Here is an 18879-nt window from a genome sequence, read left to right as displayed (position 1 = left end):
CCCCCTCCTACTTTTAAGAAAATGTTTCCCATATCAGACGCCGTGCGGGACTCGTGGCAGACGGTCCCTTATCAGACGCCGTGCGGGACTCGTGGCAGACGGTCCCTAAGGTGGAGGGAGCTATTTCTACCCTGGCTAAGCGTAGAACTATACCTATTGAGGACAGTTGTGCTTTCAAAGATCCTATGGGTAAAAAAAAATTAGAGGGTCTCCTGAAGAAAATATTTGTTAATCAAGGTTTTCTTCTCCAACCTATAGCATGCATTGTCCCTGTAACTACTGCAGCGTCCTTTTGGTTCGAGGCTCTTCAGGTTGAGACTCCATTAGAGGATATTCTGGATAGAATTAGGGCTCTCAAGCTAGCTAATTCTTTCATTACAGATGCTGCTTTTCAATTGGCTAAATTATCGGCGAATAATTTTTTGCCATTTTAGTGCGCAGAGCGTTATGGCTTAAGTCCTGGTCTGCTGATGTGTCATCAAAAGCTAAGATTTTAGCCATCCCTTTCAAGGGTAAGACCCTATTCGGGCCTGAACTGAAAGAGATAATTTCAGACATCACTGGAGGGAAAGGCCATGCCCTTCCTCAGGATAGGACGAATAAGATGTGGACCAAACAAAATAATTTTCGCTCCTTTCGAAACTTCAAAGGTGGTCCCTCTTCCTCTTCCCCTGCCGCAAAGCAAGAGGGGAATCTTGCTCAATCCAAGTCAGTCTGGAGACCTAACCAGACTTGGAACAAGGGTAAACAGGCCAAGAAGCCCGCTGCTGCCACCAAGACAGCATGAAGGGGTAGCCCCGATCCGGGACCGAATCTAGTAGGGGGCAGACTTTCTCTCTTCGCTCAGGCTTGGGCAAGAGACGTTCAGGACTCCTGGGCTTTAGAAATAGTAACCCAGGGGTATCTTCTAGATTTCAAAGATTCTCCCCAAGGGGGAGATTCCATCTTTCTCAATTGTCTGTAAACCAGACAAAAAGAGAGGCGTTCTTACGCTGTGTAGAAGACCTATATACCATGGGAGTGATCTGCCCAGTTCCGGAAACAGAACAGGGGCAAGGGTTCTACTCCAATCTGTTTGTGATTCCCAAAAAAGAGGGAACTTTCAGACCAATTTTGGATCTCAACATCCTAAACAAATTCCTCAGAGTCCCATCCTTCAAGATGGAGACCATTCGGACTATTTTGCCAATGATCCAGGAGGGTCAATATATGACCACCGTGGACTTAAAGAATGCATATCTACACATTCCTATCCACAAAGATCATCACCAGTTTCTCAGGTTCGCCTTTCTGGACAAGCATTACCAGTTTGTGGCTCTTCCCTTCGGGTTGGCCACGGCTCCCAGTATTTTCACAAAGGTGCTAGGGTCCCTTCTGGCGGTACTAAGGCTGCGGGCATAGCAGTGGTGCCTTATCTGGACGATATCTTAATCCAGGCGTCAACTTGCCAACTAGCCAAGTCTCACATGGACATCATGTTGGCTTTTCTAAGATCTCACGGGTGGAAGGTGAATGTAAAAAAGAGTTCACTTATCCCTCTCACAAGAGTTTCATTCCTGGGAACTCTGATAGATTCGGTGGACATGAAAATTTTTCTGACGGAGGTCAGGAAATCAAAGATTTTATCCATCTGCCAAGCTCGGCCGTCAGTGGCTCAGTGTATGGAGGTAATCAGTTTAATGGTAGCGGCAATGGACATAGTTCCGTTTGCTCGCTTGCATCTCAGACCACTGCAACTTTGCATGCTCAAACAGTGGAATGGGGATTATGCAGATTTATCTCCTCAGATAAATTTGGATCAAAAGACCAAAGACTCTCTTCTTTGGTGGTTGTCACAGGATCATCTGTCCAAGGGAATGTGTTTCCGCAGGCCAGCGTGGGTCATAGTGACGACGGACGCTAGCCTATTAGGCTGGGGTGCAGTCTGGAAATCCCTGAAAGCACAGGGTTTGTGGACTCAGGAGGAGGCTCTCCTCCTGATAAATATTCGAACTGAGAGCGATATTCAACGCGCTTCAGGCATGGCCACAGCTGGCGTCGGCCAGATTCATAAGATTCCAGTCGGACAATATCACGACTGTAGCATATATCAATCATCAGGGGGGAACAAAGAGTTCTCTAGAGATGAGGTTACCAAAATAATTCAATGGGCAGAGACTCACTCTTGCCATCTATCAGCAATCTATATATCCCAGGAGTGGAGAACTGGGAAGCAGATTTTCTAAGTCGTCAGACTTTTCATCCGGGGGAGTGGGAACTCCATCCGGAGGTGTTTGCAATTGGATCTGATGGCGTCTCGTCAGAATGCCAAACTTCCTTGATACGGGTCCAGGTCAAGGGATCCTCAGGCAGTACTGATAGATGCTCTAGCAGTACCCTGGTCGTTCAACCTGGCTTATGTGTTTCCACCATTTCCTCTCCTTCCCCGTTTGATTGACAGAATCAAACAGGAGAGAGCTTTGGTGATTTTGATAGCACCTGCGTGGCCACGCAGGACTTGGTATGCAGACCTAGTGGACATGTCATCTCTTCCACCATGGACTCTGCCACTGAGACAGGACCTTCTGATTCAAGGTCTGTTCCAGCATCCAAATCTAGTTTCTCTGTGACTGACTGCTTGGAGATTGAACGCATGATCTTATCCAAGCGGGGGTTCTCTGAGTCGGTCATAGATACCTTGATTCAGGCTCGAAAGCCTATCACCAGGAAAATTTAGCATAAGATATGGCGTAAATATCTTTATTGGTGCGAATCCAAAGGCTACTCATGGAGTAAGATCAGGGTTCCTAGGATTTTGTCTTTTCTCCAAGAAGGATTGGAGAAGGGGCTATCAGCTAGTTCCTTAAAGGGACAGATATCTGCTTTATCAATTCTACTGCACAAGCGTCTGGCAGATGTTCCAGACATTCAGTCGTTCTGTCAGGCTTTAGTTAGAATCAAGCCTGTGTTTAAACCTGTTGCTCCGCCATGGAGTTTGAATTTAGTTCTTAAAGTTCTTCAAGGGGTTTCCGTTTGAACCTATGCATTCCATAGATATTAAGCTTCTATCTTGGAAAGTTCTGTTTTTAGTTGCTATCTCTTCGGCTCGAAGAGTTTCTGAACTATTTGCATTGCAATGTGACTCGCCTTATCTTGTTTTCCATGCTGATAAGGTGGTTTTGCGTACCAAACCTGGATTCCTTCCTAAGGTTGTTACTAATAGGAATATCAATCGGGAAATTGTTGTTCCTTCTCTGTGTCCTAATCCTTCCTTTAAGAAGGAGCGTCTGTTTCACAACTTGGACGTGGTTCGTGCTTTGAAGTTTTACTTGCAAGCGACCAAAGATTTCCGTCACATCTTCTTTGTTTGTTGTCTATTCTGGAAAACGTAGAGGTCAAAAAGCTACGGCTACCTCTCTTGCTTTTTGGCTGAAAAGCATCATCCGTTTGGCCTATGAGATTGCTGGACAGCAGCCTCCTGAAAGAATTACAGCTCACTCTACTAGAGCGGTGGCTTCCACATGGGCTTTTAAAAATGATGCTTCTGTTGAACAGATTTGTAAGGTTGCGACTTGGTCTTCGCTTCATACCTTTTACAAATTTTACAAATTTGATACCTTTTGCTTCTTCGGAGGCTATTTTTGGGAGAAAAGTTCTTCAAGCAGTGGTGCCTTCTGTTTAACCATCTGTCTTGTCCCTCCCGTTCATCCGTGTCCTGTAGCTTTGGTATTGTATCCCACAAGTAAAGGATGAATCCGTGGACTCGTCTTACCTTTATAGAAGAAAACTAAATTTATGCTTACCTGATAAATTGATTTCTTCTATGGTAAGACGAGTCCACGGCCCGCCCTGTCATTTTAAGACAGATTGTATTTTTGATTTAAACTCAGTCACCTCTGCACCTTGTAGTTTCTCCTTTTTCTTCCTGTACCTTCGGTCGAATGACTGGGGGGTGGAACTAAGGGAGGAGCTATATAGACAACTCTGCTGTGGTGCTCTTTGCCACTTCCTGTAGGGAAGGATAATATCCCACAAGTAAAGGATTAATTCATGGACTCGTCTTACCATAGAAGAAATCAATTTATCAGGTAAGCATAAATTTTTTTTTTCTTTTTTCCCCTTCTTTTTCTTCCCCCACTTTACTTCTATCGCTCCCCCCCTCTTTTTTTTTTCTCCCTCTTCCCCCTTCCCTGTATCTTCTAGTCTGACACAATTTCTAAATTACTACTTTACCCCCCTTTAACCCCCAATAATCCATAATAATTCCCAGAAATTCTTTACAATTATATTTAATTTGACCCATAAGTCCATGCCTTCCTCTTTGGTTCTCTTATTGCCTTGGTTGGAGAATTTTATATAGGTGGATATCCTGAATTGTTAGATGCTGCCTTATAGACTATTCCACATATTGAACTGACTATTTATTGTTATTGTTTAGCAACATAAATGCCTTTTTTTTTTTTTTTTTGCTTGTGCTTATCGTTAACCCAATAATTGTTGTTGCCTTTTTGGACCTTTATTGTTGTACCATTGATAATTGTCAATAAAGATTATTTAAAGGGACAGTCAACACCAGAATTTTTGTTGTTTAAAAAGAAAGATAATCCTTTTATTACCCATTCCCCAGTTTTGCATAGCCAACACTGTTATAATACACGTTTTACCTCTGTAATTATCTTGTATCTAAGCTTCTGCTGACTGCCCCTTATTTCAGTTCTTTTGACAGACATGCAGTTTAGCCAATCAGTGCTCAGTCCTAGGTCACTTTACGTGCATGAGCTCAATGTTAGCTATATGAAACATGTGAACTAATGCCCTCTAGTGATCAAAATGTATTCAGATTAAAGGCAGTCTTCAAGGTCTAAGAAATTAGCATATGAACCTCCTAGTTTTAGCTTTTAACTAAGAATACCAAGAGAACAAAGCAAAATTGGTGATAAAAGTAAATTGCGAAGTTGTTTTAAATTGCAAAGTTGTTTTAAATTGCATGCCCTATTTAAAACATGAAAGTTTTTTTTGGATTCCACCAGGAAAATAGTAGTACTGGGACAGTACACCAGAATTTTTATTTTATGAGCCTACCTAGGTTTAGCTTTCAACTAAGAATACCAAGAGACCAAAGCAAAATTGATGCTGCTGAGCCTATGTGGGCATGCTTTTCAACAAGAAAACAAAGTAATTTTGTTAACATAAGTAAATAGTCTCTTAAAAGAATACTAAACCCAATTTTTTTTTTATTGTTCAGATAGAGCATGCAATTTTAAGCAACTTTCTAATATACTACTATTATTTTTTTCTTCCTACTCTTGCTATCTTCATTTGAAAAGCAGGAGTGTACGCTTAAGAGCCAGCCCATTTTTGGAACAGCACCTAGGTAGCACTTGCCGATTAGTGGCTACATTTACCCACCAATCAGAAAGAGCTACCCAAAAATGGGCCGGCTCCTAAGCTTAACATTCCTGCTTTTCAAATAAAGCTACAAAGAGAAGGAAGAAAAATTGATAATAGGAGTAAATTAGAAAATTTGCTTAAAATTGCATGCTCTATCTGAATCATGAAAGTTTAATTTTTACTAGTCTATCCCTTTAACACCCCCTTCCCCCCCCAAAAAAAATGTCAGTATATGGCCGGGTTATAATACAATATATTTAATAATTATCCTTTAAAATTAACCCCCAATAAAATGCATATACGAAACAATAAAATTAATGTAAATTCCTAAATTATTTATTTTAGTTATAATTTATAGACACATTGAAATATATTTGTAGAAAACCAGATATGAATCAAAACTATACACGTTTAAACTGTTATAATATGCTATGCAAAGATCCTAAAAGTTACCTTATTTATTAACCTTATTCGCAATTGAATTTCATTTAAATACCACAATGAGATACCAATATATGAGCCACTAACATTCAGACTAATCCAACTAAGCTATTTAACCCACACATGTTTTTTATACAACTCTAAATAAAATACCAGAAGTTATATATATTCTAAATGTAAACAGCCAGTTTATATGCTTATTTCTCTGAGCTGAAATAAATTCTTAATTACCTACAATTAAGACCAATTCTAAAATATATTTGCAAAGATAAATTACTTAGCATTAATGATTAGTTGTAAAATACACAGGGCTATGAAACACAAGTTTTAAAATATAAATTGTTCTTTTAAATCTATTAACTGCAGTTTTACTATAGTCTTAGAATACCTTTGATTTAAATATTAAAACAGAACAATCATACATCACCAACTGGAACTAATAAATGTTTCAATCCTTTCTAAGTATTTTCTTGTTTCACCTCATATGAAAAATAAGGGTATTTGCAATGTGGATAAAAAGAAGTAGCCCAATTTGCTTAAAAATTACTGTTGTCCAACGCAACAAGTTTTCAGTCACCAGCCTTAGCAAAAAATTCAGCCAGCTCTTTTTTTCCTCCTCTTGCATTAAGCTTATATATCTTAATCATTGGTCAAACAATATGGGAGGCCCTATGGTGCTTGTCTTTTTCGGATTGGCCCTTCGGATGCTGAGCATTGATTGTTAAAAACATATGCAAACCCGAGTAACCAGACAATTCATTTGGCTGTCATACCATTCTAATCCCCTAGGGGGCAGCAGACAACCAGCAAATACAGTCTCACCATCAATCACTGCTACATTCCAAATATATCCTTATATATTTTTATTCAATATACCATATTTATTTATATTAATAAACCTGTCTGGTCAGCCTCTATATTTCATTTAGCATAACAGAAAATGTATAATTTGATACCAAACACCAGTGTTTTATAGTCATATCACATCAAAGTAATTCCTATACATTCATCTTATTATATTTTAAGAGATGCAGGCAATCCTGTATTATCATCTTTTAGCCCCATCTGGAAGATAGAAAAACAACAATATGTTATATTTCAAAATGGGATCATTACAATTGTTATTTAATCTATTACAAATCTGAATTGTATTTCCCATATATATATATATATATATATATATATATATATATATATATATATATATATATATATATATATATATATATATATATATATATATATATAATTTAATACAGTCTGAGGCATATATTTAGTGTTTGATAATTATACATTTGTATACAGTATTTAAAATTATGCAGGCTGTATTTTAAAAATGAACCCAAGAGTTACAATGTAAAACATGTGTTTTTGCTGGTCAGCACAGATGTTGATTTAATACAACAGGGACAATTTAGCACCTATGTGCATAAGACTGTTTCCTTTGAAATTGTCTGTTCAGCTAAGAACTGGTTCTTCGAATCTCATTAAGCCTAAAAGAAAGATCCAGTGATTTCATAGACATTGTATCTGTATATCACTGCATGGGGTCATCTATCTGATAATCTTATTTTCAGATGTCCTGTTAATCAGGAAAGGGAATTTTTCATGTCTGATTTAAGATTTGCAATACACAAAATATAGATGGCCATCTCTTTGGAACAAATTGCCTGACTTCATGACCAAATGTCTTTTCTTTGTTCTCACCTGGATGCATTGTAATTAGGAAGGAGGGGGGCTGGTTTACACACAGTGACATTATGAGTTTTACCAATGAAATTAATTATTTGGTGTACACAACCATAGATTTATTAAATAATATAAATATATATGTGTATATTATTTAATAATACTCGGATACCTTGACAAAAAATAATACCCCATTTTGGTGATTTCTGCAGTCTATTGGTAAGGTTCCGCTATGTACCTAGAAATTTCCTTTGTGGCTGTGACAAAGGTAAATTATGTGTGAAGTTCAGTTATAAGCCCAAGGAGACATTTACCTGGAGGGAGTGATAGTGGCAGTTTTAGATCCCAAGAACCATAGTACTGGACCTCTCTTGCTTCTATGCATATAATCTGTTTCACACTGAGCAAAAGTGCTTGTGCATCATTGAGACCTACATTTGGGGATTATATATATATATATATATATATATATATATATATATATATATATATATATATATATATATATATATATATATATATATATATATATATATATATATATATATATATATATATATATACATACATACATATACATACATTATTTTGTTGTATCACAACATTTATTCTATGATGTTCTCACAGAATTTGTTCTAATTTGAATGTTTTACAAATTATCTTCATCCTATCTTTTTAAATTTGCCGAACAGGTGATAAATAATGCGTGTGCGACACAAGCCATTATCAGTATTTTGATGAATACGACGCATCCTGATGTCCATTTAGGAGAGACTTTATCTGAATTCAGAGAATTCACCCAGAGCTTTGATGCAGCAGTAAGTATCTGTTAAAGTGTAAAAAAAAATAAAACTACATATAGTAGTCTTCAGTGTAAAGGATTTATTCGATGATTTTCTAAAAATCATAATTTTAAAGATACAGTGATAAACTTTGAGAATTTAGTAGGTTGAAAATAACTGTCATCACCCAGATGTTAAAAAGTTAAAGGGATAATCTAGTCAAAATCAAAGTTTCATGATTCAGAGCATGCGTTTTTAAGCAACTTTCTAATTTACTCCTATTATCAATTTGTTTTTCATTCTCTTGGTATCTTTATTTAAAAAAAGAGGAATGTAACCTTAGGAAGCAGCTCATTTTTGGGACAGAACCTGGGTAGCACTTGCTGATTGGTCTGTAAATGTAGCCACCAATCGGCAAGCGCTGCCCATATGCTGAACCAAAAATGGACCAGCTCCTAAGCTTTTACATTTCTGCTTTTTCAAATAAAGATACCAAGAGAACGAAGAAAATTTGATAATAGGAGTAAATTAGAAAGTTGCTTAAAATTGTCTGCTCTATCTGAATCATGAAAATTTGAATTTTGACTAGACTATCCATTCAAAGGGATATGCAACCTAAAACATTTATTTTGTGACTCTAACAGAGCATACAATTTTTTTTTAAATTTTTTAATTAATATTTTTCCTTGTTTTCACGATTCCGCTTTGTCCTCTTGGTATCTTTATTTGAAAATCAGGAAAGTGAGCTTAGGAGCCGGCCCATTTTAGGTTCATTACCTGGGTAGCGCTTGCTGATTGGTGACTAAATGTAGCCACCAATCAGTAAGCACTACTTATTGTGTTTAAAAGGGCCATAATGGGTTATATAAATTTTTATATATAATTATGAGAAGGAATATAGTGTATATACTTGACAAACATGGTAATTCAAATAAGTATAGTACCACAACTATTCTGAGCATAAAGCAAAGCGCAATAAATCAAGGTGTGCCTGTAAATAACAATAAGGTGATCTGCTTGTAGCGAAAATAAACAAATTGCGAGTAAAAGCAATAGTAAAACAACTCATCAATAGTGAAGACTTATATGGCAAAGATCATGTATAGATGAGTAACAATAAGAGGAGTTGCCTATGTTTATGGTAAACAAGTTACAGAAAGAGGCATTAGTCACAATAAATTCCTGTGGAGATCTACGCAAGGAGCCAATAACTGATAGTCAACTCACACTGTGTCAATGCACTTATGCTATCCTAATGTCAGTGCTTACTGTCTTTTATAAAGACTAAGCTCTTGACTATTATAGCACAAAAACTCTGCAGTCAATTCGGACCATAACATTACAGTAAAACCTTTATCACTGTTGTGCTGTATCTGACTAGAACAACGGATTAAAGAATTGACACCAAAATACAATAATATTAATTCTTGTAAAAATAAGACAATTCACATCAGTATATACGATTATTACCCTAAAACAATTCTATATAATCTCACAGTCACCCCAAATCTGTCATGCTCTACGCAAGAAGATAAAGGTATTGTGCCTAGTGATGTTGAACTTCTGGATAGAAAATCTCAACTTGTTTGGACACCCAAAAAATAACAGGCATAGACTGGTGGCAATCAAGTAATACTATGGGAACATGTAAAACTGCTCCAATCTTCTAGGTCCTACATGCTCTGATGATCCGTTGACTTGACATAAATAAAACTAGCCGTATCCGCTAAGGAGCCAGCCGCTCGCCCCAAGCACATCGGCCAAGGAACTTTTTTTTTTTAACAAATAATGACCCTTAAGGAAGTCTCCCTAAGGATGATGCAGGAAACCAAGCGTGGACCCTTTGCTCATTGTGCCTAGAGGGATATGACTGCACCTCACTGACGAGGCCCACACTAGGCAGAAACGTACGTCTGTAGTTTTGCCATTTCTCTCGTTCAGAGAGGGATTCCCTGGTATTTCAGGACTGGACTTTACTGTTTAGTCAGGACCAGATTAATATACTACTGTAAAGTTCTTCTCTGTGAAAGGCACATGTTGAGTAAAATGAGGCTGCTCCTAGGGTAGTAAGTAGCCAATAGAGCAAGCTATTGTGCTAATGTTCATTCCCATGTTGAGTACTTCTCTCTTTTTGTATAGGCAAATTAATTTTAGCCATTGATTTTTGTCAAGCTAATTTGCGCTTTTATGGCAGATGAACAGTTAGATTTCTTTCTAATGACACAGTGAGTCCACAGATCAACATAATTACTGTTGGGAATATTCTTTAAAAGCCTGAGTAGGTTTACTCAGTCTTTTTTGTTTCCACAGGTCCATGTGAGGAGTGATGTCTTTCAAACTTTGTGAGCTGCCCTGCTGCCGGGCAGATTGTTATGGAGGTAAGTGCTGTTTTTATTTTCTGGTCTGGGAGCAGAAAGTTTTGGCACTTTATTGGGTTAATTACTTGTACTATTCCTGCTTGTGTGCAGATTTTTACTTTTTGGCAGTTTTGTGGGGCACTGTTATAGGATTTAGTTGTATGGCTCTGTTTTATTTTTTGTTTAGGAGTGCTAATTTTCACTCCTTATTTCGGCTCTATGAAAGTTTGTGGTGTTTACTTTGATGCTCGCAGTTTCTTTTACTCCCGGCGGCTGTTTGCTGAATTTAGTGTCATGCCAGCCAGGAGGTTGGTTGCGTACGCCCACTATGGGTGGAGTTTGCTTGGCGGGAGTTTTGCGCGCTCTTTCCTTCAGTGGCTTCATAGTAGCGGATGTAAGAGGTTGTCGGCTTCTTCTCTGGAGTTACGATTAGAGCGGTTGCTGAGAGAGTGGAGTCCGGATTGTTTTGGCTTCGGGTTATTCTCTGGTCTTTAGGAGGTTAGGTAAGCACCTCAGCAAGGCTTGTTGGGGTGTAGAGGTGCTTAATAAGGGCTCAGAGTTCGTTTTAATTTTGGGCATTTTTGTTAACGTTATTTCTTAAAGGGATAGTAACATTATATTTTGGGATCATTTTTTCTGACTAAATTCATTTTTTGTTTCATTATTGTGGAAGATGGACCAAGAAGACTGGCACGCTGTTACTTGCTCTTTATGTTTAGATGCAAATATAGAGCCACCTATCCCTTTTTTTCCTCATGTATTGAGAGAACATTGCATTACAGGGATAGGCTTTTTAATTCAGAGCCTTCATTATCTAAGGCGGATGTTGTTCAGGAGTTTCCTGTTCAAGCTATCCCGCAGCTTTCTGCCCAATCATCCCATTCCTTATCCTCTTCTCATGCAGTGCCCTGCCTTTCGTCTCAGGTTGTTTTTTCTTTGCAGGACATGGCTACCCATATATCTTCTGCAGTATCTGAGGCTTTGTCTGCTTTTCCTGTGTTGCAGGGGAAGCGCAAAAGGAAGTGTAAGGTTTCTGACTCTGTTGCAGTTATGTCAAGTGTTTCTTCCCATAGGTCTGAGAAGGAAGATACTTCTGTGGCGTCTGAGGGTGAAATTGCAGATTCTGACAGTGTAATTCCTTCTTCTGATTCTGAGGTTGTTTCTTTCAGGTTTAAGCTTGAGCACCTCTGTTTGTTACTCAAAGAGGTTTTGGCTACCTTTGATGACTCTGACACAACGGTCATAGTTACTCCTAAGAAGTCTAGTAAGCTCAATACGTTTTTTGAAGTTCCTTCCGCAGCGGAAGTTTTTCCTGTTCCAGATCGTGTTTCAGAGATTATTGCACGGGAATGGAAGAAGCCTGGGATTCCTTTTTCCCCTTCTCCAATTTTTAGGAAGATGTTTCCTATTGCTGATTCTATCAAGGAATCTTGGCAAATGGTTCCTAAGGTAGAGGGAGCGATTTCCACCATGGCTAAGAGAACCACTATTCTTATTGAGGATAGTTGGGGATTGTGGGTAGGGGAGTAGGGGAGTGATATTTAACAGCTTTGTTGTGGTGCTCTCTGCTTCCTTCTGCTGGTCAGGAGTGATATTGCCAACAGTAATTATGATGATCCGTGGACTCACCATGTCAAGAAATAAATACATTTATCAGGTAAGCATAAATTGTGTTTTTTTCCTGCTTTTGCCTGCAGGCTCCTTTTACTTTTCTAGTCTGGAGCCGTTACTCTCAGCATCTCTCATAGTGAAAGCACAAGTCTTTTGATTCTACTGGATCAGAAGACATTGCAGCCACTCATGGTTCACATCAGCAAATAGAGGTTCCAGGAATTTGGCAAGACTCAACATCTGAAAATTATGAATATTCCTCTGAGGGGAACTATCTTCAGATGATTTGGAGTCTATCCCTCATCAGGATTTATTTCAAGCTTAAGGTTTTCCTATTATGTTGCATATTACAAGAGGTTCTTCAGACCTTAGGCATTCTGGATCTCAAGCTTTCTGAAGAAAAATCTAATAATCAACTGGATTTAATTTTGAAGCCCTCAACTAAATCTTTTGAGGTATTTCCAGTCCCTGAAGGGAGTTCAGAAATTGCCACCGAATGGTATACGATTGGTATCTACTTTGCTCAGTCTTCCAAGTTTTAAAATGATGTTTCCATTTCCTGTTAAGAATATAGAATTATTGAAATAATTTAAAATTTTTCTTTGGCTGACTTTTTTTCTTCTTTTCACCTCGTTTTCACCACCTTCCCTCTGCTCAACTATACAATAAAGAGGGAGATGGGAGGTTTCAAAAGCTCTTATTGTTTTGGGGTATTTTTGCCTTCTAGTGTGGACTTTCACCACCATGAAAAAAAGGACTTTATCGGGTAAACATAAATTGTTTTTAGATAGTTAAGTCTCCAACTTGGAGACCGGCAGAAGTGCCAAACAAAGTGCTTATCAGGTAACATATATTCCTCTTCCTGAAATCAGTCTACCTCCAGTTTTTTAAAGTTACTGTTACTGTTTGAAGAAAACTACTTTCTTTGGACCTCTCCTCCTTTTCCATATATCTTACTGCTGGATGGATTCCTATCACCTCATACCTTAATTGGAAGGGGTCTTGCTATTTCTACTTATCTGGATCTCTCTTACACTTCTTAATTCCATTCATGGTAATTGCTAGAGTCAAATAGTGCCTACATATCTGTATCCCTGTATTCTTTCTTTTCAGTTCATGTGAACTGCAAGGGATTTACAATGCTTTATGTGTCTGTGTTAACATCAATTTTCTGGTTCTCACACATGCCCTCCCTGTACTATGGGATCAAAATTAGACTACTTTCTCCGCATCTCTATCCGTATTAATTGAAGTAATCTTTCTCCCCTTATATTGCTTGCTAAGTATCCACTAATGGTGCTGGTCTTCACTCTATACACTGCATTCAGAAAGTATTCAGACCCCTTCATTTTTTCACATTTTGATATGCTGTAGCTTTATGCTAAAATTGTTTAAACTATATTTTTTTCACTTCAATCTACACTCCAAACCCCAGAATGACAAAGCAAAAACTAGATTTTTGATAACTTTACAAATTTATTAAAAAGAAAAAACTGAAATCACATTGACATAAGTATTGAGACCGTTAACTCAGTCTGAAGTCTTTTTGGGTATAATGCGACAGGCCTTGCACACCTGGATTTGGGGTTTTTCTTCCATTCTTCTCTGCAGATCCTCTCAAGCTCTGTCAGGTTGTATGGGGACTATAAGTGGGCATCCATTTTCAGGTCTCTCCAGAGATGTACGATTGGGTTCAAGTCCAGGCTCTGCCTGGGCCACTCAAGGACATTCACAGAGTTGTCACTAAGCTGTGTGCTTAGGGTCATTGTCCTGTTGGAAGGTGAACCTTTGGCCCAGTCTGAGGTCTTAAAGTGCTCTGGACCAGATTTTCATTAAGGATATCTCTGTATTTTTCTGCGTTCAGCTTTCCCTCAACCCTGACAAGTCCCAGAGTCCCTGCCACTGAAAAACATCCTGACAGCATGATGCTACCACCACCATCCTTCACCGTTGGGATGGTATTGCGCAGGTGATGAGCAGTGCTGGTTTCCTCCAGACATGATGCTTGGTATTGAGGCCAAACAATTCAATCTTTGTTTCATCAGACAAGAGAATCTTGTTTCTCACAGTCTGAGAGTCTGTTTTCTTGCAAATTCTAAGCAGGCTTTCATGTGTTTTGCACTGTGGAGAGGCTTCTGTCTCTCTTCCATAAAGCCCAGAGTTGCAGTGATGGTTGTTGTTCTGCAAGTTTCTCCCATCTCCACACATGATCTCTGGAGCTCAACCAGAGTGACCATTGTGTTCTTGGTCACCTCTCTTACCAAGGCCCTTCTCGCTGGACTGCTCAGTTTGGCCAGGTGGCCAGCTCTAGGAAGAGGCCAGGTTGTTCCAAACTTCGTCCATTCAATAATTATGGAGGCCACTGTTCTCTTGGGAACCTTCAATGATGCTGCCATTGTTTTTTAAGCATTCCCTAGATCTGTGCCTAAACATAATCCTGTCTCTGAGCTCAGCAGTTGGTTTGTTTTGAACTCAAAGATTTTTCAATGTAACCTTTACTGAGGCAGCCTTTTGGTAGTAATTTCCATTTCCATGTTGAATTATGCTCATGTCCTGTTTCCTTGTTATTTTTTCATCAAACTAATTTGCTTTCCCTTATGATAAAGCTTCATGTAAATACTCATATTGATCCCTGTGCTGTTGTGATAAAAATAGGATCTTTATACTTTCATCTTTAAAACCCTTATCCTTTAATATGACAGTACATGAAGAACCACTTTATTGGTTTGGTGCTGTTCGTTTGTCCTCCTATTCCTCTTCACATCCACTACCTAAAATTAGAGAGAGGTAAAAGGGGAGGAGGTGGGTTACCTGTTGAATAACTTTCTATCTCAAAGTGTCTTCTTCGTAATAAACCAGTTGTCTAGAATTATCTCTTGCATTATGTGCTTTAATAGAACACGAAGAAAGGTATTTTAATGATAAGTACCAACATTTAAAAATGTTTGTTCATGGTTTCTAGTGTGCATTGGGGCAGATACTAATATCATAACTAATTAAATAATTGAAACTCCTACTTGGAGAACCAATTAAAGCTACTCAAATCTGATCTGATATACTATGATAACTTTATGTGCAGTTTAGAAATGAGGCCGATAAATATTAGTTAAAGGGACATGAAACCCACAATTTTCCTTGATGCCTGCCATTTTAATCAACTTTCCAATTTACTTAAACTATCAAGTTTGCTTCATTTTTTAAATTGTATTCCTATGTAGATTCAGATGCAGCAATGCACTATTGGTATCTACCTGCTGATTGGTGGCTGCACATGTATAGCTCTTGTCATTGGCTTACCTGATGTGCTCAGCTAGCTCCTAGTAGTGCATTGCTGCTCCTTCAATAAAGGATACCAAGAGAATAAAGGACATTTGAAAATAGAAGTACATTTGAAAGTTGTTTATCTCTATCTTTAAAGAAAAAAAATTGGGTTTCATGTTCCTTTTAATGTTGGCTAAGTAGTTATAATGCTACTGTGGACCGAAAACTAGGATACTAAAATAAAACTGCTTTTTATGATATTTGTCTACAAATATTTGTGGTGATGGATGAATTCTTATTATGTAATATCATCATTTGTAAGGTGCCAACAGATTCTGCAGTTGGGATATGATCAGGTCTGTAAGTAAATGTTTTGTATGTTATTGTTTTCCTTTCAGATGAAGGGGTTAGCGCTCAGCAACTCGGAAGTCATTCGACAAGTTCATAACAGTTTTGCCAGGTAATATATTTTACTTCACCTCGTACAATCTGATACTAATGAAGTACATATTATCAAATATAACTTGATTGGGACTAAGTTGGCATTGCGGGTACAATAAGTAAAAACGTTTACTTTTTCCAATCTTTAACATTGAGAATACAAGTAACTTTTAATCCCTGGATATCTATTGACTAAGTTGGCATTGCAGGTTTAGAATTGTCATTGATTTGTCTATTTTACACAACTAAAGGGACAGTAAGAAAAAAGTATGTATGTGTGTGTATATACAGTATGTGTGTGTGTGTATATATATATATATATATATATATATATATATATATATATATATATATATATGTATATATGTATATATATATATATATATATATATAATCTCAAAGAACAGAGAGTGCACTCAGCAGGACTTGTCACATCTGATGTTTTTGGGTTTGAAGTGTACCACAATATGTGAATAAAGTGGTAACATCCTTATTGAAGAAACCGGGTGCAAGTTATTTCTTTGGAATATATATATATATATATTTCTTCTGTTAAGTGTGATCAGTCCACGGGTCATCATTACTTCTGGGATATTACTCCTCCCCAACAGGAAGTGCAAGAGGATTCACCCAGCAGAGCTGCATATAGCTCCTCCCCTCTACGTCACTCCCAGTCATTCTCTTGCACCCAACGACTAGATAGGATGTGTGAGAGGACTATGGTGATTATACTTAGTTTTATATCTTCAATCAAAAGTTTGTTATTTTAAAATAGCACCGGAGTGTGTTATTACCTCTCTGGCAGAGTTTGAAGAAGAATCTACCAGAGTTTTGCTATGATTTTAGCCGGAGTAGTTAAGATCATATTGCTGTTCTCGGCCATCTGAGGAGTGAGGTAAACTTCAGATCAGGGGACAGCGGGCAGATGAATCTGCATAGAGGTATGTAGCAGTTTTTATTTTCTGACAATGGAATTGATGAGAAAATCCTGCCATACCGATATAATGTCATGTATGTATACTTTACACTTCAGTATTCTGGGGAATGGTACTTCACTAGAATTACACTGTAAGAAATACATAAAGCTGTTTAATAACTAGAGATTATGTTTAACGTTTTTGCTGGAATGTAAAATCGTTTTCATTTGCTGAGGTACTGTGTGAATAAATGTTTGGGCACTATTTTTCCACTTGGCAGTTGCTTAATCTGTTTTTCTGACAGTTTCTGTTCTCCCTCACTGCTGTGTGTGAGGGGGAGGGGCCGTTTTTTGGCGCTTTTACTATGCATCAAATATTTCAGTCAGCAACTCATTGTATTCCCTGCATGATCTGGTTCATCTCTACAGAGCTCAGGGGTCTTCAAAACTTATTTTGAGGGAGGTAATTTCTCTCAGCAGAGCTGTGAGAATTATAGTTTGACTGAGATAAAAAACGTTTATTCTGTAATTTGTTTTCCTGCTTTCAGAATTTGTTATCTTTGCTAATGGGATTAAACCTTTGCTAAAGTTGTGTTGTTTACAAGGATTGAGGCTATAACTGTTTCAATTTATTAATTTTCAACTGTCATAGATCTTCTGTGCTTCTTAAAGGCACAGTACGTTTTAATATTATTCTAATTGAATTGTATTTCCAAGTTGCAAGTTTATTTGCTAGTGTGTTAAACATGTCTGATTCAGAGGATGATACCTGTGTCATTTGTTGCAATGCCAAAGTGGAGCCCAATAGAAATTTATGTACTAACTGTATTGATGCTACTTTAAATAAAAGTCAATCTGTACAAATTGAACAAATTTCACCAAACAACGAGGGGAGAGTTATGCCGACTAACTCGCCTCACGTGTCAGTACCTACATCTCCCGCTCAGAGGGAGGTGCGTGATATTGTAGCGCCGAGTACATCTGGGCGGCCATTACAAATCACATTACAGGATATGGCTACTGTTATGACTGAGGTTATGGCTAAATTACCAGAACTAAGAGGTAAGCGTGATCACTCTGGGGTGAGAACAGAGTGCGCTGATAATATTAGGGCCATGTCAGACACTGCGTCACAGGTGGCAGAACATGAGGACGGAGAACTTCATTCTGTGGGTGACGGTTCTGATCCAAACAGACTGGATTCAGATATTTCAAATTTTAAATTTAAACTGGAAAACCTCCGTGTATTACTAGGGGAGGTGTTAGCGGCTCTGAATGATTGTAACACAGTTGCAATACCAGAGAAATTGTGTAGGTTGGATAAATATTTTGCGGTACCGACGAGTACTGAGGTTTTTCCTATACCTAAGAGACTTACTGAAATTGTTACTAAGGAGTGGGATAGACCCGGTGTGCCGTTCTCACCCCCTCCGATATTTAGAAAAATGTTTCCAATAGACGCCACCACAAGGGACTTATGGCAAATGGTCCCTAAGGTGGAGGGAGCAGTTTCTACCTTAGCTAAGCGTACCACTATCCCGGTGGAGGATAGCTGTGCTTTTTCAGATCCAATGGATAAAAAGTTAGAGGGTTACCTTAAGAAAATGTTTGTTCAACAAGGTTTTATATTGCAACCCCTTGCATGCATTGCGCCGATCATGGCTGCAGCGGCATTCTGGATTGAGTCTCTGGAAGAGAACATTGGTTCAGCTACTCTGGACGACATTACGGACAGGCTTAGAGTCCTTAAACTATCTAATTCATTCATTTCGGAGGCCGTAGTACATCTTACTAAACTTACGGCGAAGAATTCAGGATTCGCCATTCAGGCACGCAGGGCGCTGTGGCTAAAATCCTGGTCAGCTGATGTTACTTCTAAGTCTAAATTGCTTAATATACCTTTCAAAGGGCAGACCTTATTCGGGCCCGGGTTGAAAGAGATTATCGCTGACATTACAGGAGGTAAAGGCCATGCCCTGCCTCAGGACAAAGCCAAAGCCAAGGCTAGACA

General features: G+C 38.2%; 1 protein-coding gene across 1 annotated transcript in view; it reads left to right on the top strand.

The window, feature by feature from the left end:
- Positions 1-18879, top strand: part of UCHL5 (ubiquitin C-terminal hydrolase L5) — a 158900-nt gene that overhangs the window by 50240 nt on the left and 89781 nt on the right. Inside the window, exons 4-5 of the mRNA XM_053693143.1 lie at positions 8193-8318; positions 15910-15971. Of these exons, the coding sequence (XP_053549118.1) occupies positions 8193-8318; positions 15910-15971 (188 nt within the window). The remainder of the gene's footprint in view (positions 1-8192; positions 8319-15909; positions 15972-18879) is intronic.

The sequence above is a fragment of the Bombina bombina genome, chromosome 10 (genome assembly GCF_027579735.1).
Source record: "Bombina bombina isolate aBomBom1 chromosome 10, aBomBom1.pri, whole genome shotgun sequence".
Taxonomy (NCBI): domain Eukaryota; kingdom Metazoa; phylum Chordata; class Amphibia; order Anura; family Bombinatoridae; genus Bombina; species Bombina bombina.
The sequence above is the reverse complement of the archived record's forward strand: the minus strand, read 5'-3'. Positions and strand labels throughout refer to the sequence as shown.